The 26659-nt window shown below is 41.2% G+C and overlaps 1 protein-coding gene across 1 annotated transcript in view; it reads right to left on the reverse strand.

Moving 5' to 3' along the window:
* Frmpd4 (FERM and PDZ domain containing 4) overlaps positions 1–26659 on the reverse strand; it is a 251040-nt gene that overhangs the window by 16993 nt on the left and 207388 nt on the right. Inside the window, 7 exon segments of the mRNA XM_041639946.1 lie at positions 436–525; positions 3602–3728; positions 8308–8444; positions 15321–15440; positions 17488–17628; positions 21690–21797; positions 25594–25698. Coding sequence (XP_041495880.1) covers positions 436–525; positions 3602–3728; positions 8308–8444; positions 15321–15440; positions 17488–17628; positions 21690–21797; positions 25594–25698 — 828 coding nt within the window.

The following is a 26659-nucleotide window of genomic DNA, read 5'->3' on the forward strand; positions in this document are numbered from 1 at the left end:
ACTGTACTAAATCACCCAATTAGGAGGACGCGGATCTGAGTGTATGGAAGCGCTGATAAATTATGAATCACATAGAAAGTAAATGTTATCATGCTGCAATAAATTTATAAACGTCAGAAGCTTTTAGAAGTGAGACTTGTGGATATTTTCCCCTTCCGGTCCAGTGATTGAAAGACTACTATTTTTAAGAGTCCTTTGATTTCCCTGTTTCTTTGCTTTTCTTTTCCCAACGATTGCTGCAGCAAAGCTATCTGGTTTGATATTTCGCAAGCTATCTTCAGTCTGTGATGGAGTCAGTTAGGATTGAAGACTAGGAAAGATTCCCAGCCTCTTTGTTTTTGTCATCATGGACAACTCCTTGAAGATAGCCTGTGTTGTGACATTTGGCAGACCTCTGTGACTGCAAACAGGAAGAAAGAAAGAAAATGAAATTACCACTAACGTTGCCTTGAACACACGACCTCCATATAGTCGCAGGTCGCTGAGGAACTTGAGATAGTGAACCTTGGCTTGCAATGCAGACAGCTGAGGAGAGAAAAGAAAGCTTAAATGTGGATTCCAGTGGGTGGGGCCCTTTCTACTATAGAAACAAAGGCACAGGAGAAAGATGGTTTTTTTTTGTTTGTTTGAGACAAGGTTTCGTGTATCCTCGGCTACCATTCAATTTGCTATTTAGCTGAGGATGACCTTGAACTTCTGATCCTCTTGTCTTCAACTCTAGAGTGTTAGAATTACTCATGTGTGTCACCATGCTCAGTTTATTCAGTACTGGGGTGAAATTCAGGGCTCTGTGTTTTCTGTCAACTGAATTTCACCTCCAGCCCCAAAGGATGCTTTTATTGCTGGGGAGATAGGGTGTGAGAAAGAGTCTTCAGTAAGAAGGGTAGTAAATTGGAATATCCTGGGTATTCTGGTGTCAGACTGCAATTTGACATCAAGATTCAAACTTGATTGCTTCTGGAGGTGTGCGTGTGTACGTGTGTGTGTGTGTGTGTGTGTGTGTGTGTGTGTGTGTGTGTTGGGGTAGGTACATAAGTGTGAACACACAATACACACCATTCAAAAATGAGAACAAAGTAAGACATTGCTCCCTGAAAATGTCTGCCCACTGGGAGTTTACAATAGGCAAGGGGTACTTTCCAACTGTGATTAGGGGCAAAGCAATGGGGCATGTGGCATGTAAATGCGCCAACGACACAAGAGACACACCTGCACATAGATTTGTGGAGGTATCTGAAATCTATGCAAAGTCTTTAAGAAGCTTGCTCACTTCCCCTCTCAAGTTGCTTCCACTCCTTTCAAGTTTCCAGGGAGAATGAACTTCCTGAGCTCCAACCACTAGGAACCAGTCTGAGCCTGCTGTGTAAGCCCTTGTTGTGTTAATTCAGCTCAGAGATCTGTTAAGAATTCTCTGAGTTGAAATACAAATACCCAGATAGAACTGATCTGTATAGAGACTTCAAAATTGTAGGCTTTTATATCATTTTTTCAAAAAATGGAATTTGACTAGGAATCTGTCTTTGTTTCATATTGAATGCAAAAGGAATGTTTCTCAGAGTAAAATTTTCAACAAGGCAGAGATGATCACCATTAAGTAGCAAAGACTAAAATTCCATTTCAGCCACGCATGACTTTCCAACTCTTGCTAACTACAAAGAGAGAGATTGCCCTTTGTGTGGTTGGGATTTTGCACTGTTCCCTCACTCTAAATCTTGCCCAAAACCTGAAACAATTTAAGCAAACCACTCACTCATGACTGGGAATGATAGTTTTATAGAAAACACATACACACACACACAAAATTGGTACATGATAAATAATAAAACTAACTAAAATTGGTGGTTGCCAAATTATTATGAGACCAGTAGATGAGGCTTTGAAAATAAACCAAATAAAATTGGATAACAGAAATCAATTTTGGGTAAATAAGGACAAAATCCATGAAACTAAAGTCTAGGTGTGTTTTTGTATATGTGTGTACATGTATGTAAGGGGTATGCATGTGTATGAGTGCATGTGTGTATGGAGGACAGAGGACAAACTCAGGCATGAATTCCCAGAAGTAAGCCACCTCATTTTATTGGAGAGTGTAGCTCATAGGCCTGAAGGTCTTTTAAGCAGGATAGACTGGCTGGCAAGTGCATTCAAGTGAGTTGTTGCAGTGAGTTGCAGTGAGCCTATGTCCATCTTCCCAGCGCTGGGATTGTCACCACATGCACCATCATTACATGGGTTCTGGGATTGATAGAACGATGTTTTTTTGTTATTGTTACTGGTGTTGTTTTTGTTTTTTCAATACAGGGTTTCTCTGTGGCTTTGGAGCCTGTCCTGAAACTAGGTCTTGTAGACCAGGCTGGCCTCAAACTCACAGAGATCCACCTGCCTCTGCCTCCCAAGTACTGGGATTAAAGGCATGCACCACCACCACCTGTCCTGGGGTTCTGGGATTGAATTCAGGTTCTCCCCCTTGCATAGCAAGTGCTTTCTCGACCAAGCAGTTTCCCAGCCCTAGGGATCATAAAACTCTTGACCCATGGTATCTTGCTATTTTTCTGAAGTCGGGTGCTCACAGTGAGATGATTGGAGTCATTTTCCTTTGAAACTGGGAAGGAGAGTGTGGCTGAGAGTGTACTGAAGTTGATCATATGTTTGAAAAAATGTTTATGAGGTGAAACCTTATAAAATGACAGAGAATAGGATACTAAAAGCAAAGGACTACCCGCATGAATGGTGAATTGCATTGGGGTCAGGCAAATATCAATAGCCCATATCAGCTGCAATGTATACTCAGGCCGTTCCCTGTTTTATAGGTTCAGAGATTTATGACTCCTTACCCTTCTCCTTACTGGTATTTTTGTTGTGTTATTGCTTCTAAACCATATCTTTCTTTTCCTGACCAACAGTATACTTTTAAATGGACTTTGTGTGTCTCCCACTTAATGAAAACAGAAATGAATACAAAGATTTTAATACTCATGACCAGTGACAGAAATCACTTTGCTTTCTCTTCCCATTACAGGATTTAATCTAATGGTTGTCACTGGGAATGTTGGTGGTAGTGATTTTGATCATTAGGACACCTTTTTTTTGTGACAATTAAGGGAGGGGTGACCCTGGCATGTGGTCAGAATGGATCAAGGAAGGATGCTGCGTCATATTTCACAATGCCAAGAGTATCACCATTATATCTTACCCAATGTCCACAGCTTCCTTGGAGAGAATCCCTAATTACTACAGTAACTGGCCTGCAGGGCTCCTTACTGCCTGCTGGGCATTTAAGTCAGTCTGAGCATCAACCAGTTATAGGATAAAAGTGTACAATTGTCTTGTGATTTGATCCCTTGACGGAAAAGTCTCGTGTGAGCACTACTTGCCTCCAGCCCCGTACAATAAGGAGTTTCCAACTTGTGAGAAAGGAATAGATTTCTGGAAGGATCAGCAGTTTTTGTTCTTTTTAGACATATGTAAATAGTGTACAAAGTTCTTCTGGAAATGTGGTATGCCAAGTGTGTTCTTTATGGGCTCATTTGAAATGACTTTTTGAATGAAGGCAAATGTCTCTGCTTAAAATCCAGATTCTATTAAGATGTAACTGGGATACCTTTTTACCCGGTGGTACCAAGTTTTGATTTGCTTTGACAAGGTGGGAGAGAGCTTTTTTGATGTTCTTCTCTTTCATGCTCTGCAGCACAGCAGATGGAAGAAATGTCTCCAGGCCCCATTCTTTCCTGCAACAGAAAGCGCATCATTCATTCCCCAATTCTTGTGATGATGACTTCCATAAGGCCAAATGACACTCTGCTGTTTGTCGGAACAAATGAACTCTTGGTAAGACCGAGAAGCAACTTTTCATTTCCATGTGGGAAACACCTTATTGGATCATTGATACACATGTTCACATTTAAAAAGAAACATATATATTCCTCACTCTGTAGAAAGAACACTAAGAATGGACATTAAAGAGTCATTTTGTTCAACCAATTTCAGTCTCCTAAATACATACATCCTATATCCAGATATTTCCCAATATGTTTCTTTTTCTTCCTCAGCTTGTCCTTACTGTCTTCATTGATTTACATGTCTTTATTTTAAAACACACACACTCACATGTCACACACACACATACACACACACACACATATGGGGGAAGTGCTAGGGTTCAGAGGAGACCTACAGTAGAACAAAACATGACTGACCACCACAACCAACAAAACAACAAAAACAAAAACCTAGAAACCAGTGACATGATTCCTAACAATCTTCTGCTATTCTCATACTTCAGTGCCTAGACCAGTCTTCATAAGAGAGGTTTTCTCTGGAAGCTGATGGGAGCAGATGAGGATTCCCATACCCAAATATTAGGCGGAGCTTGGGAACCCCATGTAAGAGGTCAAGGAAGGATTGTAGGAGCCAGAGGGGTCGAGGATACCAGGAGAACATGGCCCACAGAATGTACTAACATAGCTCATAGGGGCTCACAGAGACTGAAGTGGCAATCATGGAGCCTGCATGGTCTGACCTAGGTCCTCTGCATATATGTTACGGCTCAATAGCTTGGTGCTCTTGTCAGATTCCTAACAGTGAGAGCACAGGATATCTCTGGCTCTTTTGCCAGCTTTTGGGGTCCCTTTTCTCTTATTGGGTTGTTTTCTCCAGCCTTGATCTGAGGGGTTGTGCCTAGTCTTATTGCACCTGATTATGGTGTGTTCAGTTGATATCTCTGGGAGTCCTGCGCTTTTCTGAAGGGAAACAGAGAAGCAGTGGATCTGGGGGAGAAGGGAAATGGAGGGGGTTACCTGGGAGAATGGAGGAAAGGGAGGCTGTAGTCAGGATGTTTTGCATAGATAAGAATAAAAGAAAAATTCAAAATAAAAAAGATAAAATACGCACACATATAAAACACTTATATGCATTGGAGGGGCACGTCACTAGGGCAGGAACCCAAGGCTGTAGTTATGCTAGTGATGTGCCCCAGCCCTATATTGTTATCTTAGTGAGTTTTCACATCATTGTATCTTTTAAAATATGGTTTTTTTTGGAGTTTTCTACAACATGTTTTGATCGCAGTGATCCCCACTCTCCTATCTTCCCAGATTTATCCCCTTCTCTGTCTACCCAACTCTGTGTGTCCCTGCTCTCCACTTACTCTGCAAATACTAATTTGCGCTGTCTAGATATTCTTGGACGTGTGTTCTTCCACTAATATATCTTTGCACCTCATCTTTACACTCAGACCACAAGTTCCTTGATAGTCAGGATTATATTTATTACAAATTACTATATGATGGAAATGCCAAATACAATTCTCAGTCAAATATTTGGTAGACGAACTGAGTGTTGCCAACACAGTTGCAGACTGCAAGATTTCAAGTGGAGCTACTTATCATTGAGAGGTTCTGGGCTGCACAATGTTCTCCTTGGGAAGAGTGGCTAGACTGGAGGGGCAGAAAGGTATGCTAGTTTTCTGATGATAGGGTCTTTCACTGACCTAAACCTCACTGGCTAGGCTAGGCTTGCTGATTTTGCTTTATCAGTGCTGGGATTACATGCACATGCCACCTGCATTGCCAGCTTTTAAAAGCACGGGTTCTGGGGCTCAAATTCTGGTCCTTAAGTTTACACAGCAATCACGTTAGTGACTGAGCTGTGTCCCCAGCTCCCCAGATGCATTTTAGTTGTCTGAATACATTCTCTAGTTGTATAGGCGCCTTTGCAAATGGCAGCCAGTTTTATCTGTCCCTAAACACTTTAGGTAGCAGGAGAAGGAACACGTGACTGTGTCCAGCTGAGACCTGTTTGTGAACAGTCTCTCAGACCACAGCCATTATAGGTACGCCCCAGGGAAAAAGGAATGGACCGCTCAAGGGAGTGAACCATATAGGAGGGCTTTTCATCATTTAGTTGCCAGTAGGTAAATTTATAATAGCCCGAACAGTGGCACTGGGGGCAGGGAATTGGAGCTTTAGTCTTCCCCAACCCAGGCTCTAAAGCCTGTTGAGCAAAGGCTTCAGGATGGGTAGTGTGGCAGCCCCTGAGAAAGTGCCTTTGGAGAGTGGGATTATTTTCATTTGTCCTTGTTTTGAGTGCAGATGGGGAGAAATCCAAAGCTTTTGGCATGGTGTGGAGATATGGATTCAGTCTGGTGAGTTCGCCTTTTTGTTAGCATAAAGAGCTGCTGGGATGAAGTAACTGGTGTTTGCTGTAGGCTAGAGAATCTCTTGCTGGGAGACTAAGCGTTCCCTCTTACAGGATGACCCTTAAATAGATTCATCAGTTGGAGGCAATACAAACCATCTATTTTCTAAGAAAAGCGAATTTTCCTTGGCCAAAGAGGGATGCGGCTGGTAAAATGGCATCCTCGACGAGAGAAGGCATCTAAAGTTTACAAATAAGATGTGCCCCACAGAGTCAGCTTTGTTGAGTGACATCTTTGCCAGCCACTTCTCAGTTTTTTTTCCTACATAGATACCAAGGCACCATGCTTTCTGATTGTGGCATATTTTTGAGATGTATTTTTATTTTATGTGCATGCATGTTTTGCCTGTATGTTTGTATGTGTACTAAATGCACACACAGTGCCCACATAGGCCAGAAGAAGGTGCCAGTTTGTGCTGCGACTGGAGTTACAGATGGTTGTAAGTCATCAGATGGATGCTAGGAACCAAACTCACGTCCTCTGCAAGAATAGCAAGTACTCTTAACCACTGGGTCATTTCTCCAGCTCGCTCTTTTTTATTATTTTTGTCATGGTCTTATTATGTAACTTGGGATAGCTTCAAACTTGTGATTCTAACTCAGACTCCCTCAATGCTAGGATTATTGGTGTGAGCCACCAGGCCCAGCTGATCTCCTGCCATGATGACGCTTCAGAAAATGTCCCTCCGTAACAGTGGTTCTCAACCTTGCTGACGCTGCAATCCTTTAATAAAGTTTCTCAAGTTGCGGTAACCCCCAACCACAAAATTATTTCATTCCTACTTCATAACTGTAATTTGCACTGTTACCTATCGTAACATAAAGATCTGTGTTTTCTGATGGCCTAAGGCAACCCCTGTGAAAAGGATGTTTGAACTCCAAAGGGGTTGTGACCCACAGGTAAAGAATCACTATTCTATAACCACCCTAGCAGGAGAGGAGGGATTCTAAAGAGACAACCGTGCCCATTCTTTGTTCTAGCAGGCTGTTAAGACAAAGGAGCCACTAGAAAATGAATTCTTCCAAGAATATCACACTGGAAGAAGGCAATGGCTGAAGTGTGGTACCATCCAGAGGAGGAACTTGCCTCCTAGGAAGAAATATATACACTCCCCACATTTTATCTGAATACCATGCAACAGAGACCAAACAATGAAGATTAAATGGTGGGCAGGACCACACTTTGATCAAGACTGCTGAGTTACATATACCTCTTGCCCGCTATTAAAACCTAGACTCCACAAATCTAAATCTCATGTCAGGACCCTAAAGATAGACTTGGGGCTCAGTATACCCATTTTTTGTTCCTCTTCTCAGTTCTACCACATGAGATTCATTTTCTTTCTTCTTTTCTTCCTATAGTTATATAGAAGTCTCTTTAATTGGTGTATTTTTGAGGGGCAGCCAAGCCTAACTAGACTCTCACAATAATCCCGTCTATCACACAAACTCAGACACAAAGAGTAGTTCCCCTGCTTGGGATTTAACCCTTCCCCACCCCTAATCCTATATGGTGAATTGGAGAAGTATCAAGCTACTTAATAATCTTGTACCTCAGTTTACCCATTTATCTTGGAAGTAAACCCTGGGCACCAAATGTTCTGATACTGATTTTCTTCCTGACTCTGAGAGAGGAGCACAGTAAGTTGCTCAGGTTGGCCTTGCACTCAGTCTGCAGCACCGGAATTCGGGATTCTCCTGCTTCAGCCTCATGAATAGCTAAAATTATGGGCCTGCACCATCAGGCCTAGCTGTTTCTTTATGGTGTTTTGGGGACAAAATCTTGTTTTATGTGGTCTCGACTGGTCTTGTACCCATGGTAAGCCTTCTGCCTCCGGACACTCTACTGCTAAAGTTGATGGGGTGGCAGGAGTGAGCCATCAATCTGGGGTGTACATATCATTTTAAAGAACTTGCTTTCACTTTGCCTGTAGTTTTCTAAAGGTGGGTAAAGTGAGAAATGCATCTTTCCTATTATAAAAGACAAAATTTTTATCTATTTTTCCACTAGTTTACAAAGATTTGGCCACGAACAAGATGAACTTTGCAAACAGATACAGAAAAGTGAAGGAAACCCCACGGCATCTCACTGCACCAAGTGGGAACACTTACTCAATGTATTTGAGGGAGATTTTCTGCGTCTGTTTGGTGGTGACAGTGGCGATGTACATTTGTAAGGCGGCCAGCCGCAAGGCAATGTCGTATTTCAGCTCAGGTCCAAATCGCTCCTGAAGGACGTCGTTACAACTCTGCAAAGAGACCAGCAGAGGGCGCAGTTCATCAGCGCATGGGCTGCCTTGTGCTCCCCTTTAGAGGAGCAGGTGACAAGCGTTTCCCCAGTGTTTCAACCTTCACTTCTAAGGTACTGAGGCTAAATGTAGAAACATTCCCACCGTGCTGCTTGGAGTCGAGTCAGTCTTTAATTGCACGAACACAGCGACCACACAAAACGTTTAACAGTCACCGACAAGCTGTTATTTAAATATTTAGCTTTTTGTAAGAATAATTAAGAATTTGGGGACGGAACTGCCAAACACAGGTGCTGAAGCTGAACACTGGAAGCATGGTGGAGGAATGTGGTTTTTGCTGCTGGACTTGGAATCCAAGCTTCCAAACTTCATTCATTTCACACAAGTTGTGGCTTTGGGCAGATTTCTAACTTGGTGGTGCCTCAGTTTTCCTTTCTCTAAAATGGAGTGATGCTGTTTCCTAATTGCATGGTGTTGTGCGGACTAAAACAGTTAAACTGTACTTGGAAGCTGTAAGCACACTTCTAAAGGTTTATTTATGTCATTCCTAGTCTTGCTTTGTGTGGAACTGGGGTTTGCAGTCCTGGCTTTGCCAACGATAGCTATCACATTTGAAACCTTACCGTTTATTTGAACCCATGACCTCAGTTTATTCATCCGTGAGTGGGGCTCATAGGAAACACTTCACTAGAGCTGCTTAAGGATTATGAGGCTTGTGCTTTATTACAGACATTGGCACATGCTCTAAGGGTAGCTATTAAAACCTATTCATTTCAATGGCTGCAGCCCTCCCATTTCAAGCCTGTGATTATGTGGGAGTTATCTCTTGGAATCGGTTTTTTCAGAGCATGGGTCAAAATGTAGGCCATGTATGGTATCACACCCTATAGTTTCAGCTACTTCTGAGGCTGCGGTATGTGAATGTCTTAGCTTTTCTATTGCTGTTCTAAGTGTCACGAACAAGGCAAATTACAGAAGGAGGAGTTTATTGGGGGTTTACAGTTCAGAGGGTGAGTGCATGACCATCATGGCAGGGAACATGTCAGCAGGCAGGCAGGGATGGTGCTGGAGCAGTAGCTGAGAGCTCACATCCTTATTCAAAGTGAGGCAGAGACCTAACTAAAAATGAGGACTTTTGAAACATCAAAGCCCACATCCAGTGTCACACTCCTCTAACAAAGTCACACTTCCTAACTCTCCCAAACAGTTCCACCCACTGGAGACCAAGCATTCAAAGACAGGAGCCTATGGGGAGCGTTCTCATTCAAACCATCACAGTAAACTACAAATTCAAGGATAGCCTGAGCAAAATAACCAGACTGCATCTCAGTTAACCAAAGTGGCTGAGTATGTATGGTAAAATGGCCACAGATACTAGACTCGAGTAGTGGATTCCTCTCTCTTGTTAGGAGCAAAGTTGGGAGCGGAGAGTGGAAGGAACATACAGAGTATGTAAGAAGATTCAGTATGTGTGCTGACTGATTTTTATATTGACAACTGGGTTCTAGTTCGAGAAAAACGTATACTCTTTCCTGCATCCTTCTTGGATTCTTTGCCTTCTCTCAAGTAGACATTAAAGGGAAACACTCGCAGCAATTTTTTGTCTGTTCCCTTTCTAAGGGAGGCACATTAGTAATCACCTCATACTGATTTCATGAAGTTAGGACCACGCACCACTACGTGGCTTCTGTATGTAGTATTTAAACACTGCATGCTTACCACATCATAGGTTTTGTATCTACATATGATGGATGCATATTTCTCAGTCCACTGCTTCATTGCTAAACGAGTTCAGCTGTCCTCCCAATGCCTCCCTAAAAAGGATTTTCGCCTTTTTTCCCCTGAAAAACATTATAGTTTCCTGGAGCACACTTCCTGGAGCAGCTTGTGTTTGAAGGGGGTCTGTTAAGCAGCAAGACCTGGGATGGTTGGGTCATACCCTCAAAAACACTTTAAAGCTGCAACTTGTTTTTTTTTTAATTTTGATTTTAACAATCATGCCCAAGTGCTTGAGGCGATCTTGGCCCCAACATGTTAACAGCCTAGGTAAGATTGTCTCATACAGTCCACAAAGAGAACTGGAAGCCCAGAATGTGGTGTGTGCCCGTGTGTATGTATATATACATGTATGCATGGGTGCACAGGCATATGTGTGCTTTATGTGTGTTAGGGTCAAAGGACATCTTTGAATGCTAGACCAAGAGGCATCCACCTTTTTATTATTATTTATAGTTTGACAGGATCTGTCACTAGCTTGGAATTTACCAAGGCTAGGTAAATTCCCAGGCTAGGCTAGCTGGCTGGCAACCCTCTGGGCTCTACTCATCCGTCTTTACTTCCTTGATGCTGGATTACAAGCTTGTTCTTCTATGTCTTACTTTTGCTTAATGTGGGCTCTTGAGATGAAACCCATGTGTTTATGTTTCTAATGGACCGAGCTACTGTCCCAGTCCTAGAAGCTGGTTTGTGAGAAGTTATTTTGTCAAATGATGTTTTTTGAAAACAGCTACTGTATAAGGATTCAAAGCAGATGTGTGTGTGTGTGTAGAACTTAGATAAAAATGCCCAGGTTTGACAGTATGTTATTTCAACTATACATGAGTGCATGTATAAAGCTTAAATAAAAAAAAGCCCAGGTTTGACAGTAGGCTATTTCAACTACCACTACAGTTACTTTAGCCATGACATGTTAGTTTTCTTATGTAAAAACTGGTTGAGCGCTGAAGATCAACTAACTTGAGAGCTAGTTAATTTGAAAGGTTGCTGTGAGAATTCATAAATGGAATATGTTATAGAAACACGAGTCATTACTGTTACTTTCCCTAAGACCTCTGGCTGGCCTGAACCACTTTTTTTCATTCCTGTTTTACCTTGCTGTGGTGGTTTGAATAAAGATGGTCCCTGTAGGCTCATACGATTGAATGTTTGCTCTGCAAACATTTAGGAAGGATTAGGAGGTGTAGCAGTGTTGGGGTAAGTGTTTCATTGGGAGTGGGCTTTGAAGTTGCGAAAGCCCATGACTTTCTCAGTTATCACTTTCTGCTTTGTGGCTGTGGATCAAGATAGAAACTGACAGCTACTGCTCTAACAAAATGCCTGCCTGCCTGCCTGCCACCATAATAGCACGAACTCTCCGAAAATATCAGCAAGCTCCAATTCAATGCTTTGAAAGAAACATTTGAAAAAAGTTGCCTTGGTTATGGTGTTTCATCACAGCACTAACTAAGACACTTGCATTTAAACAGACTTCTGCATGACTCTTTTGACAAGGCAATTAATTAGTCGCTTAGTTATTATATAATTAGTTAAGAATGACCCTGGAGAGGTGGTATGCAGTATGAATTATACATACACACGAACGTGTGTATGTGTGTGTGTGAAAGAGATTAATCATCCTTTTATTACTCTTAAATCTATTACTTAAAATACAGTCTTACAGGTGAATAGTATGTTTATAAAAAGTTCGTTTGTAATTAATGCATGCTTAAGAGGAAAACAATACTATATTAACATGTTTGTAAAGATTTGGTGGCTTATGGGTTGTATCCTGCTTACTAATTGGTATAAACAATTTTTTTTTTCTGAATAGAGAGTGAAGAGGTCAAACATCGGCAAGCATATAATCATTATGAATTAGAACAGTCTAGATCATTAGAGTTTACTGCTAATATATATGCTAAAATCTGTAAAAGACCTCACGGGCTATTAATGACTCTGAGATGAATACGTATGATCACTATGAAACCAATTTGCATCTTTATGTTTTATCTGGCCAATGGTGACTGTCCTCATACCGAGTCTGCTAAGTTGAATTGATTTGGGTCTTCTAAAGTACTATGTGTGACTTCTGTTTCCTCTTCTGTTCTCCGGGCAATTTCATTGCGTCTTTGTACTAGCTTAAAACCCAACACGGGCACACAGGAGACCTGTTGACTTCTAGTAGACAGATGGGTTATTTTAGACGCACCACACTGAAGGTGTAAGTCTGTGATACAGTCATTTTCAAGTAGAGTCTGAAGTCAAAAAAAAAAAACCCACGTTCATTTCTTATTCTCTGAGTGGGAAATATAATATGATAGTCACTTGATTTTAGTCTCCATTGCCCATAGTATACGGCTATCCATCTCCCGTGCAGCCTATTCCTTTAAGAAGTAGATAAACCACCACCCTCATGAAAGGGAAGGCAGGAAAACAGAAACAACATCAGCCTTTTTCTTCCAGTCCCCAGGCAAACTCTCCAGACAGTTTGTCTTATTTTGAGGCCAGTCCTCTGCTATAAAAGATGTCTTTCAAATGAGAAAACTCTCCGTGCATTTAATTTGAGCAGACACGCCTTAAACAAAACATAATGAGCTTTAGAGGTACTCCTTGTCTCCCTTCCCCAAGACAAGCACAGCCATGTTTTTTCCCTTTTACAAAGGCAGTAGACTTCTTGTGGTGTTTCAACAGAAGCCGGATGGTTTGAAAGCCCCATCCTGTTCTCAAGATGAGACTGTAATTACAGAGAACAGCCTGTATCTGTATTTCACTGTCTAAAGCTTTATACTAACAGGTACCTGGAGCTATTCATTTGCTGCTAACTAGCTAATAATTGTAGCACATGGTCTTATCAGAGGTGACCTAGCCTCTGAGTGAGGCTCAGTTGGATTATGGTGAAGGCACAGTAACCGATAAGCTGAGAATCAAACTCTTGATTTTATGCAGCCATAATCGGCTAGGTTTCCTGGCCTATCGGAGGAACAGAGGCCATTGTTGTCAAGTCAGGGGTGCATATGATCTCATTTAACACTGAGAAAACCCAGAACATGATAGTCTCTCTGTTTAGGTTGGAAAATGCAATATACATTTAAAATTATTTTTTATAAAAGGTTGTACATTCTGAACAGGATTGGACTTATCTTGGAGGAGCAGAGCTATCTTCATGAACATTAATCGACTTCTTGAGCTAAAAAAACAAAGTCTTGTTCAAAGACCACAGAGATGGGGAAAGTTACTAGGGTCTTTTCTGAGGATCCTGCGTACTAGAATGTATCTGTACATTCTGCTTCTTTTTTTCTCTGGCTTCTTTTCTGATCTCTAGGGCTTATTGCCACTTGATTCCAACAGACGTAATTTGCCACATCTATCTTGTTTGTATCTCTCTAACCTAATATGTATTGTCTTTTGACTTGTTTTTCTCCTGGTTTTGTGAATGTGAAGGTAAAAACATGCTTACAGACACTCTGGGTGATTCTATGTACTACACATTAAAAGAATAGATTCTTTTTTGAGATTTATTTTTATTTTTATGTGTATGAGTGTCTTGCCAATAAGCTTGTCTATGTACCATGTGCATTCAGTGCCCATAGTGGCCAGTAGAGGTCATTAGATCCCTTAGGACTCGAGTTACAGGTGGTTGTTATCTGCCACGTGGAGGCTGGGAATCAAATTAAGGTCCCCTGGAAGAGTATCCAGTCCTATTAACTGTTGAGCCATCTGTCCAGATCCAAAATATAGATTATTAATGTTTACTCCAATTGCATTGGGAAATTTAAGTCAGAATGATAGGATGGATTCACAAAAATATAGGAACATCTAAATATTGAATCACCTAAACTTACCCACATATATCTATATCAATACATTTCCTCTTGGACAAATTGTTCCAGATACTCATCCCTGGCAGTTTTGTTTTGTGGGGGATTATATCCCATAATAAAATATAAAATAGACAATCTAGAGAAGATATATATATATATATATATATATATAAATCTTAAAATTCTGAAAATTATTAATCCTAATATTAATCATTACTGTGGTATCTCAGAGAAATTTAAGTGCCAAAATGAATGAATAAATATACGGAGAAGGAAAAACTTTTATAGTATGCCAACTGATCAACAAAGAAGACATAATGAGATTAGACATGTCATTTTAAATCATCCTGATAACAATAGATTCAAGCAAGAATCACTAATTAATACTATTAATAAAAATTAGTGGGTGACAATTTGATGAACTATAAGATCATAAAAGTCACAAAATGACTTGCCACAAATTTCATAGTCATTACTAAAGAAAAGTTGTTAATTTTTACAAGGACACCACCCACATAAGAGACAAAGTCAGCCTCACAATTAAGGGGCTAACCAGGCAACATGTTGCTCCTCGTATGCTACCCTGAGAAGGACACAGTCACTCATGCCATTCCTTGCAAACTCATAACTTCAACCTAATCCTGAGAAAATACTAGAGAAACCCAAACGGAAAGATTTCTATGCAATGTCTGATTAGTACTTTTTAAATTCAATGTCACAAAAGTCACCAAAGGAGGATAAAGGATAGACCTGATTTACGGACACCAAAGAAATTTGACAACCAAACTACATGCAAAATTAGATTCCACAGTGAATTCTATTCTGAAAAAAATGATGGCATAAAGGATATTTGGGGTACAACAGGCATCATTTGGATGTAGATAAAAGATGAGATAAGGGGAATGCATCGGTGTCCTATTTCTTGATTTTTTTATTGAACAGAGTTTATATAAGAAAATATCCTTGTAATCAAGCAACTAGCTTTCTTGTGCTGTAGAATAAACATTTGTGTGTGAATTTCTGTGATGAAAGAAAACAGGAATATGTACCTGTATTAAACTAAAATACAAATGAGATAATACCAATGATCGATGAATCGGGATGGAGGGTGTAGATTCTTGAAACTTTTATAGGAGTAATAAAATTATTTCAAAACCAAATATAGACATGTAAAGAGTATCACACACTTATTTTATGGTTTGTTGTGCTTAGGATGGATGATGGAAAGAAAAACAATGGTGGGGTTGATTTATGGTCATATCAACATTTATATAGAATGATCTAAACATTTACCTACCTGAACATAGAGATATTCAAAGGCAACCGGATCTCTCCTTAACAGGTCAATGGGATCCTTTGGGACAAAACTGATCCAGAAAAGACACCTCATTTTATGGGAGCTGGGTCTCTGTGTCACCTGGAAGAGCAAATACATCATTTAAGAATTCATAGGTGCTCACTGAGAAAGGACTGAGACCCAAAGAATCACATTCCTCTTTTTTTCTACATTAACAAAATCTTCAGTTTGGCCTTTGTGCAAGGCTGGGGTCCCCAGAAGCAGACTCTGGGGCTAGGGGTTGTACATAATGGACTTGTTATGGGAATGTTCAAAGGAGAGGCTGGGGAAAGAAAGAGAAAGCATCATGAGAAAGGAGAGAAGATGACAAGAGCTCATATACACAGCTTTATCACACCAGTTCTTTTCCTGCTCTGACTGTACTGGACGGTTCAAAAGGATGGAGTTGCTTGGTTTCAGGCTATTTGGCTCATTTTATTAAGCTCTAGATATGTAGCATCACAAAAAGTTTTGATTCTTTGTTCACCTTAATCACCATAATGTTTTCCTATAGGGCCCGTGTAGTAGAACTGTAAGGGAAAGATAAAGTTGTGGAACATCCATTAGATTCAGAAATGGGTACGCTGCCCACATCACTCTCACTTACAGTCACAAACTGAAGGCTATTTATTCTATGCGCCTGGGACCATTGGATGGGTCAGGGAATTTGAGGAGTCATCAGGCATAGCCTGCTACCAATGCCAACCTTACCCCAGGTGAGGTACCACTGACACGCATGTGTTTGATGCTACCACTCTGAGCTTTCTAATCAGATACGGCTCTAGTCCCATGCTGGAAACTGGCTTGCTGAGAAATTTCTGTTGGTTCCCAATTTGCCCAATTCCTATTTTCCACCCCTCTCCCAGTATTGATCATAATCTCTCAGGGAACTTCCGCACATTCAAGTGTTTGGCTAAGGTTCTATTTCCAGAGGAACTTGGATACACAATGAGCTTTCATTTGAGAGGTTCTGAATAGAAGTGATGGTTCGCCTATGACACTGCATAAAATAAGCTTTGTTGTGGTTTATTTTGCAAGTGATTTTAAATATGGCTATGTAGATTTAAACTTGATCATAGGTCAAATTAGATACAGAAGTGGCAATCAACATGCCTTGCAACTTTCCCAGTCTGTCACATCCTGTTGGGATTCTGTCAAAATAGGGCTACTTGAGGGAATTGATGTGCAAAATGTGAGGTGTTGATTTTATTTAAAGAATTATTTTCAGTTTTAATTATGTGAGCCGCAGGTACCCAAAGAAGCCGGAGGTGTTAGATCTGGAGCTGATGTTCTAGGCCACTGTGAGCCACCTGATGTGGGTTCTGGGAATTGAACTCAGGTTTTCAAGAAGAACAGTACATGTTCTTAACTGCTGAGACATCCCTCCAACCCATTACAGATATTAGCTTTTAATTATGCACCAAATAAGAAGCACTTTAGCAGGGCAATGCTTCCTGTCATTTCATCCCTTGGTGGTATCTGGCTGCTTCAGCTGATCATGTCCCCCCACCTCCTCTTTCTAGAGTTATCTCTTCATTGAACTTTCCTATGCAAGAGTGGATACTTAGACACTTGAGCAAGATGCTCAGCTTGTTTCAAGTTGAGACAAGTGAAGGTGTTATGTTTGATGCAGCTGTAAGCACTCAGCTTGTCTCCCCAGAGAACAGATGGGGTGTCACCTTTGGAACCAGGAATTGGGACACATCAGTAGATCCCATATTTATAGTGGGCATGACTGGGGCAGTGATTGTAGGCTCCCAAAAATAGTCACGAGTATGCACCCAGAGCAGAGGACTACATAGATGACTCTGTCTTCATTTACATACATTTGTGAACAGTTTTGCTTTTAATGATCAAAACAAGCAGGGAAACCACTGCAGAAACATAAAATGTCACTCTGCAGAGCTACATTCCAGTATCTGCCTAACCTCTGAATGACAAATCTGGAGAACTACTGAAAGTCTATGACAGATTGGCAATAAAAGGAGGATGTCTCCTTGAGGTGTCTGAGACATGCTAAAGGTGGTGCTTCCTTCAGAGAGGACCCGGGGAATAGAGACGCTGGAGAAAGGGCCTTCGGAGGTACCACAGGCTCTGCTCCCATCGGCATTATCATTCTTGGGGTTACTCCACAGATCTGGGTGAGCGTCTCCTGCTCATGAAGCAACAGCAGCTTGGTTCCAGCCCCTTCGGTCCTCTGCTCCAGCATGAGGGAGAAGTGTTCAATGCCTTTGATAGACAGCTTCTCTTGCAGGGTTAAGATGACATCCTTACAGAGCAAACAGTGACAGGGAGAGATCAAAATCAACACTGTCCTTTTTAGTTTTTAGAGACTATCGTGACCAGAAAGTGTTACATCAATGTAGGCTTTACATTCCGTAATGAAATACCGTCAAATGGTACTGAAATCAAATAGCATTAAGAGTGAAAAGCACAGAATCGAGACTCTTTTTCTTGGCCCTTTCTAACTTCCAGCACCACCCAAACTTCCTGTGGAGTTCAATACTGAGAGGTAAGCTGGAAAAGGAGCTTGGTGATCATATAAGTTTCTTTTCCTTCCTTCCTTCCTTCCTTTCTTCTTCCTTTCTTTCTTTCTTTCAAAATGTGTTTGGGTGTTCTTCCTGCATGTGTGCTGTGTGTAGCATCGCATGTTTGGTGCCCAGGGAGGCTAGAAGAAGGCCTGGAATTAGAGTTACGGGCAGTTGTGAGCTATCATCACAGGAATCAAAGCTGAATCCTCTAGAAGAGCAGCCAGTGCTCTTAACTGCTGAGCCATCTCAGCAGTCCCTGCGAAAGGGTTTAGATTAGAAAGGTTTTTTTGTTTAACAGATAGAGGTCTAGTCTACGTCTCCCTTTTTCTCAGTGAGGACACAGTTAAACCAACACTGAAAGTGTTCTATATCAGGGACCTGGTAAGTATGGCCTGCATGTCAAATCTAGCCCGCCAACCATTTTGATAAATAAAGTTTTATCGGGACTCAGTCAACCCATCTCTTTATTGTCACGGTTGCTTTATTGTCCATACACTTCATGAACAGAGTTGAACCTGTGAGGCCTGAAATATCCATCATTTTTGTCCTGTTCCCAGATAGTATGTCGGCCTGCGCCTGTTGTTCTGAAAGAGCACCATGGTAGTAATGAAGCTTCTGAGAATGTCTGGGCTCTAATTCCAGTCCTCATGCTTAAAAACGTCCCAGCACTGAGAAGTTATTCAACCTCTCAGTATCTCAGTTTCCCTACCTGTAAACTGGAAGTGAAAATAATGCCTGCCTTGGGATTGATATGGGAATCAAACGAGTTCATACTTACAAAGCATTTATTATAACACCATTTGCACAGAGAGCCCTGCCATAGCAGTTTATTTTACATCCCTGGGGAAGGTGAAATGAGCAAGCTATGTCTGTAATACTTCATAGGATTAAACATTTAGAGTCAGAATGTGTTGAGTAAACAAGGAAAGACTGTAACTGCAAGGCGCAGCTAGTCTGCTCAGCCTTTCATTGGCTCATAGATTCGAGACTAGCAAATTATCACTCTTTAGGGTAATTTTTAGTCAAATACCAAAGTCTTGTAGAACAAGTCTTCTTAATGGGAGGAAACGGTGTCCTGGAACAACATTTGGACATTTTGGGGAGACATCCTTAGGTTGTCACAGCAGGGTTGGAATTGTCATGGGATTGGGTAGGTAGAGAGTGGGATGCTGTTTTAGCAATGCCCAGGACAGTCACAACAGAGTCATCTATTCCAAAACTGCAATAATTGGTTGCTAAGGAAAAAAAAACCCTTCCCATCTATAAAGTTGGTTTTTGATGGACTGTTTTGCTATTTGAGTCTACTTTATGTTCCTTTGCCATTTCTTCAGGCTTTATTAAGACAAAATCCACAAAAGCCAACCCTACCTACACATACATACCCCCAAAGAATAACTGTTCAACCCAAATTCCTTGATTGTGTTGAATGTGATCTAAAATATTTCCTGATATATATATATATATATATATATATATATATATATATTTGCACAAAATCCAGGAAAGAGAAACACAACCCAGGTTTTGGAAGGCTGTGTGAACTCTATGTGACATTTTTTGTAAACCAGTGGGGGGCATGGAAATTGTGCCCTATTATCTAACTCTGTAAGGAGAGTTCTGGCAAAATGTATTCAGCAGTTGTCAACTTCCTTTCATCACTGAGCTGCTCTTTCCATTTTATGCCCACCAACCAGTGACTGTCGTGCTAATAGGGCTGTTAGGTACAAGATAAGATAGCTTGAATTTGATGGGAACTCTTTACACTGCGCCTGGTCTCTTCATTGTCACCTGTAATCCACCAGGAAATAAAACTCAGACTAGTGTGGGTTGCTGTGATAAGGAAGTTAAAAGGAATAACAGCAGAACTGTCCTTCGGTTTAGACTGGTTTCTGGTAAGAAATGTACTCAAGTCTTATCATGCGTCAAGTGAGCTAGAAGGTATAACAGCAAGGAGCTGAACAGTTGAGAACAAAGAATGAGCCCAAAAGGCCAGAGAGATTCATAGTCATGTATTTCTGTGCATGCGTTCTAGGGTCTGCAAACAACAGCCCATGGGTCCAACTGGGCATCCTCACTTGCTCATGCAAAGTGTATGCAGGAATGAATTAGCACTACCTAAAGCAAGGTGTGGCTCTGCTGTGTCACTCGCAGGAAAGGACCTTTTTGCTCTTCAGTGGTCTGTTGGGCAGGAGTCATTATTCTGTCTCTAAAGGATTGGACTACAGCATACAGTCTTTGCTAAACAGTAGTCCACAAGTCTTGTGTCATGCAATATCAACTTGACCTCTAGAGGGGCGAATTCCTAAGTCCAGCCATGCAGTTGTGTCTATGTGACCAACCTCTAATAAAAAAAATTCTGAACACCAAGACAAAGGGAAGTTTTCTTAATAATACTCTGTGTATATTGTTACATTATTTCTGGGAGACTATAACACTGCCTGTAGCTGTCCATAGGAAGGAGACTCTGGAAGCTGTCCTATGGGCTAATGTCCCTTGTTGAATCCAGCTTCTTACCCACTTCTATAATGAACTAGAATGTGAGAGGACCAATGGTCGAGTTCTCAGTGTTCTTCAAGAAGATCCTAAAAGGCGATCCTGAGGTCCTTCCAATACCTCCTCCCTGTGGCTGTTTTCCTCGTGCAACAAATAATCCAAAAATCCCCACAGACAACAGATGACCCCAAAGCCCAAATTCTTTACAGAAAGAATTTTCTGATTCTCCTTTTAGGTGATTGATTATTAGATCAACTATGTTGGTATTGAGTAGGAAAAGAAGGAAAAATATTTTATCAGCCATCCACCATTTCAAAGTAGCAGTCTTAGATGAAGGAACTAGTATTTCATCTGGGGCAATTAAGGATGACTTAGTGTTCCTACACCCTCTACTAATATTGTGCCTTCTACTGCCTACTGAATCACCATGTATTTAAGGCAATTTAACTCCAGCTGCTTGCTGGTATTATGAAAATAAGAAGGCACAGCAAGTAGGCTTTGTAGAACCGTTTGCACAGGTGAGATCTACTCTGAGGCCTTTCAAACGCAGAGAATTAATGGTTGACTATTGATAGACATTTTAAACACAGACTTGATAGTCTCTTGCTAGATTATGGTACAGATCATCGCTAGGTACATTTTTACCTCCATAAAGTCTTTCTGACTGTGCCATTTGAAGAAAGTCTATTTTAGGCTGATGAGACATTAGGGAGCAATCAATTTCTGAACATACTTTTGTACAATAAGAAAAAGAGGAGAATGTGCACTTTTCTTTTCTAGGAAAAAAGCATGGGGGGAGACCCATATGCTTTGCTACGAAACCTATTATGTAAAACTCACCCGTGGCTCAGAAATCATGAGACTGCTTGGTGGCTCTTCCTTTAACCTCCTCCTGAGAAGTAAACTCAGGTCCAACTTGTTATGTAGCATTCTCCAGCAATTGGTTAAAGCAATCAAAAGTAAATGTTATCTTTAAATTATTATACCCATTGATTTTGCTGGACATCAAAAGTGACAGATGTTTAATCAATAGTTAACATCCTAATCTTCTTGGTGGCTGAAATTGCTGGGAAATCCTGTTGGCTTTGGGTAGGGTGCCAAACCTTCTTGGTGACAGTCATGCTATTTTAATTAATCTGGAGTTGCATTAAAATCACTAGCCCTGGTGTTTCTTCATAGACAGCATGTTATAGTGTTTGCAGCACCAATAGTGACAAAAAGCTCAGAGCCTTTTCTTTTTCTGCACTCTGTCTTGGTTTGATCTCACATATTGAGTACAGGCCCAGAGGTTCGAATGTCATCTTACCTTGATGGAGGTGCTGCAGTCAAAGCGAAAGGATTTGGTCTGCCCATTTTCCAAATAGACTTTCAAAACATTTGGCATAAAGAGAAGTGAATTGTCTTTAACAGTTTCCTGTTTAACAACAGAAAAGAGGAATGGTAGATGTGAAGGTCAGTCAAATTAGAATTTTACTCTGGGCACCAGCGACATATGTCTATTGTTTATTCTTATCACAATAAAATAAAGGATAAGTAACCAAATGCTCAAAGACCAATTAGGTATCCCTTTGGTGGTATCTGAACTGCGGTGTTCATAGTAATATTGTTTTCCAGCTACAAATAACTCAGAACAATCTAACAAAAGACATTTTGCCTTTCAGAAAAATCAGATGCAGTTTTTTACAAAGCAAGACTCCCAATGGAAAACATTATTACAGGCATAATTCCTTTGTAGTCAACCATCTGTGTTTGTGAGCACAAGTCCTGACTTGTGGATCAGGATTAAATGAACAAAATGAAGACCATCAATGGCGCTGTGTGACAGGAGACTGCTGGTCTCTGGTGGCTGTCATGCAAATCAGTCACAAGCCTGAAGGAGCTCAAGGGTAAAGTTATTTTTTGAAACTCTTTGTAACCCATTTAGGAATGTTTTTCAACTCAAAAGGGAAACGTAAGAGGTGAGCTAGTGTTCTAAAAGAGAAAAACACAGGGTCAAGGCTTTCAGCTCTGTGGTCTAGCACTTGCCCGATGTCCTAGTTAGCTTTTTTGTTGCTGTGATAGCACACTGTGACTAAAAACCACTCGGAGAGCAGAGGATTTATTATAGCTCACAAGCTACAGCTCATCATTGGAGGAAGCTAGGGCAGGAATTCAAGGTAGGACCGGGAGGCAGGGATCGAAGCAGAGATCATCGAGGAATACTGCTTACTCGTTTTGTTCCAGGCTGCCCTTCAGTTGCCTTTCTTATGCAACTCATGACTACCTGCCTAGGGATGGCACCGCTCACAGTGCCCTGGGCCCTCCTCCACCAATTAGCAATCCAAGAACACTCTGGAAACAGGCCCACAGGCCAACCTGATGCAGACAGTTCCTCAACTAACTTTCCCTCATCCCAGGTGACTCTGGTTGATACCAAGTTGACGAAAACTAACGAGCAAACCTGGCATGTAGGAGGGCTCTGCATTTCATTCCCAGTGCCACAAAAAAAGAAGTGAAGTGCTAAGTCTAAGCGATAATGAACAGCTCATAATATACTCTAGAAATAACTCAAACGGCATGCCAATTTGAAATATGACCAAGAGTGAACCTGAGAAACGCATTCCTTCGGATCCTTCTTTAATTGGAAATCATGCGAAACAATGAGAGAGATTAAGGAGAAAAGGAGATGTCTTCCTGTAAGATTAATGCGTCCTTGGAGGACACTGGGTTATACACATGTATTTGGTGTCACAGAGTCATGGGGGGGGGGTTGGGGAGGACTCAGAAATAGCAAAGCCATATGTCCTTTGGCTTCCAGATGGAGGAAATGAAGACCAGATGCACAGATGTTTCTAGGTGTTTTACAGTCTGAGCAGACTCGATCCCTGTAGAAGTCATTAACTGGTCCCTTGGTTTTCCCTGTTCATTTCTTTCTCTGAATGTCTTCTCATTTCTATTGCCATGACTTTCTGCTGTGACCTTCTTGCTGCCTGCTTCACTGAGTAAGCCTAGTTTTAAATCAGAAGACTAGGCACCTTGTGACTGAAAAGAGCAGATTAGAAAGGATGAGTTTTCATGAACCTCGGGTTAGATATGCAACTGAAGGGCCTACCTCTATAGAATCGTGACAAGGCAGCAGAGGCTGCAGGAGACCACTGGCCCTGCAACAATGCCCTCACATTCCAGCTGCCTCGCAGGAGCCCTGTTATAAATGGGGTTGAAATGACACTGTCACAGAAGCTTCTAGAACATTATTTTCTCATTAGATGCCCAGTCACATGCTGAGAAGCCCTGGTGTGGAAAGGTAAGTTTCTTATGAATTTTTGATGTGATGCACTTATTTTTTTTCTATGCCTGGAATCTTCTGCTCCTCCACTGGGACAGAGTTCTGTGTTGGTGACACGTGGTAACAGTGTGCCTAGATTAAGGGAGATCCATTGCAGCGAGCAGAGCACATCAAGTTTACAGGGCAGTATAAACTGTGCCCAGGATAACAACCACAGCCTCAGACCTTTCACCCAAAATGGCCCAACAGTTTGCCAGATTGACCAGCCACGATCCTTAATTTTTTATCAATTAGTTTTGATTGATCACCAACTAGGAGATTAGTAAAGCATGTCTCGGGGAGGACTTTTCAAAGATGATTGACAGAGAAGACCTGCCTGAATAAAGGGGATGTCATTAAATAGGTTGAGCCCAGATGCAATAACAGGGAAGGAAGTCTCAGACCCTCTTTGTGCATAGATTTTCCTTCTCTCCTTCTTATTTTACCTGTCTTTATTTCCTCTCCTTATCTATCTCTAGCTCAATTTGTCTCGACTTCCTGGATGTTTTGAGCTGAGTAGCCTCCGCTACAATCTCTTGCTGCTGTGATATTCTGCCTCACCACAGGGGATGAATCTTTGCAACTGTGAGGATCCTTCCCCCATTAAGTGGTTTAGCCTTGGTAATTTATCATAGCTGAAAGAGAATTATCATGTATTTCAATTTGCTGCTCTCCAAGTTGGACAGCCTTAGGTAGAACTGGTGATAAGAAGACTCACAAGTGCCTTGCTCAAAGCTTGTAGACACATGTCCACAGTTTCCAATACAGATCCAGGGCTAACTTCAGGAAAGAGTGTGTGATCCACAGCAAACTGATCCCAAATGACGGTCTATCCTTTGGGATTCATTTACACAACATCAAAAGCAGCCAACAACTATCAACAATAAAAATTTGAAATTTCCAAGGCCCCCAAACTAGTAGTACCCTTGGGAAAACCTTCCTAAAACCTAAAACAAAAATGAAAATGAAATAGAACCCTTCTCCTGTCTTCAGAAAGTGTAGAAAATGAAGTATCCTCTTGATGTCGGCATTATCCACGTAGAAGATTATGAAGCCATTCTTTTCATGAAGACCTATTTGTATTGACCTGGGGGATCATTCTTCAGTTGTTGCTCTATATACAAAATCTGTTCTTTCAATGACTTTCATACATACACACACCATGCAACTCAAGGAAGACATAAATCTTTTCACAAAATACATAAAAGGCTATTCTGTGGAAGCAGTTAATTGGCACAATGTAGTGGAAATTTCAAAGGACGCTTATTTTACATAATATAAATAAGGCAACCTTAGTGCTCCCAGACCAAAGTAGTGAGACTCTAAGACATCCAGTATCACCAGAATCACTGGTTGTGTTAGCTCTGATGACAGTGAGGTGGTGGCTGTAGTGACATTTCATTTTAATAAATAAATAAAGCTTGCCTGAAGATCAGAGTGTAAAACAGCCCCCCCCCCCCGGTTAGCCTTATAGACCAGGCAGTGGTGACACACAATTTTAATCCCAGTAGCCACACTAGTTTGCCATAGAATCTGGGCGGTGCATGCCTTTAATCCCAAACCTAGAGAGGATTATAAAACAGGAGAAGACAGTTCTCAGGCTCAGTCTCATTCTGAGATTCCAGGAGGCAGAATTGCCAGTTTGAACTGAGGTTGAGGTAAGAGCCAGTGGCTAGGTGCTTTGCTTTTCTGACCTGCAGGGTGAATCCCAATTTCTGTCTTTGAGTTTTTATTATTCATACTTCAGTGGTGAGTCAAGTCCTTTGCAGTTAAGATTTGACACCCCCATGAAAAACAAGAACCAGGCCCAGAATGAGCATTCTACTAACATTATTGGCTTCACTAGAGTACAGAGTCTCTGCCTCAGTGGTTCTCTGCATAGCCACACAGATAGTTGTGAACTTACCGACACTTGGCCATTGATGATGACCTCTTCAGAAAAGCGCACTTTGACGGGGTTGGATTTCAATCTTGCCTTCTTTGCAGCACTAATAAATGCTGATTTGGGAGACTAGAGGAAATGGAAAGATTTTTATCTGATTAGTGGCATGCTAACACAAACTTTGTGACATTAGTTTTTTCATCTTTATCCTCAAAGGTATACACAACATTGTTGCTAAATCAGTGCATGCATGATTCAAGGACAAACTGCAAATTTTGGGTGTGATTGAAACATTGTCATGACTGCAAATTAATAATCTTGATTTAGTGTCCAGATCCATGTTCTTACTAAGTACAATTCCAAGGATTTTAAACTTTGTCTGAATGCAGAGCTCTGAACACAATTCAGAAGTGGGAAGTGCCTTAAAACTCTTTGCTTCAGGTCTCTACTGAAGGCCTGACTTTCAGTCTCCTACTGGTATCTGTGATCTTGGATCTTAATGGGCAGAGTGGGAGGAGACTCTGACTTACAAGGTCTGCCTTATCTTACAAGTGCTTTGTATTTTGTGATTCTTCCCTGTTTTTCTCGGAATTGAGGACTGAATGGCACAGAGCCTTCTTAGAATCCATAAGAGCAATAGGAACATTGTTTAAAAGGGTGCCGGGACAAAGGGGAGTCCTTGCTGCCTGGCCTTGCTCAAGTCAATCCATCTGAAAATAATCCTTATGTAATTTTAGCGAAGCTTAAAGACAGTTGAACTCCCATCTATTGATAGCATCACTAGTTAAAAAACAAAAACAAGTCAGACAGCCTTTAATCCCAGCACTCAGGAGGCAGAGGCAGGCAGATTTCTGTGAGTTCAAGGCCAGTCTTGTCTACAGAGTTAGATCCAGGACAGTCAGAGCTGTTACACAGAGAAACCCTGTCTCAGAAAACAAACAAACAAAACAAAACGAAAACAACCTTCATTCTCTATTGAATTTAGCAGAAAATCAGATGATTTCTGGTTCATAAACTAAAATGGTCAAATATTGACTATTGCCTACCATACAGATTGATGACCACACTCCTTATTCTCCAGGCATTGAGG

Source organism: Microtus oregoni, unplaced genomic scaffold, assembly GCF_018167655.1.
Source record: "Microtus oregoni isolate MIOR12 unplaced genomic scaffold, Mior012 000061F_ref0000440, whole genome shotgun sequence".
Taxonomy (NCBI): domain Eukaryota; kingdom Metazoa; phylum Chordata; class Mammalia; order Rodentia; family Cricetidae; genus Microtus; species Microtus oregoni.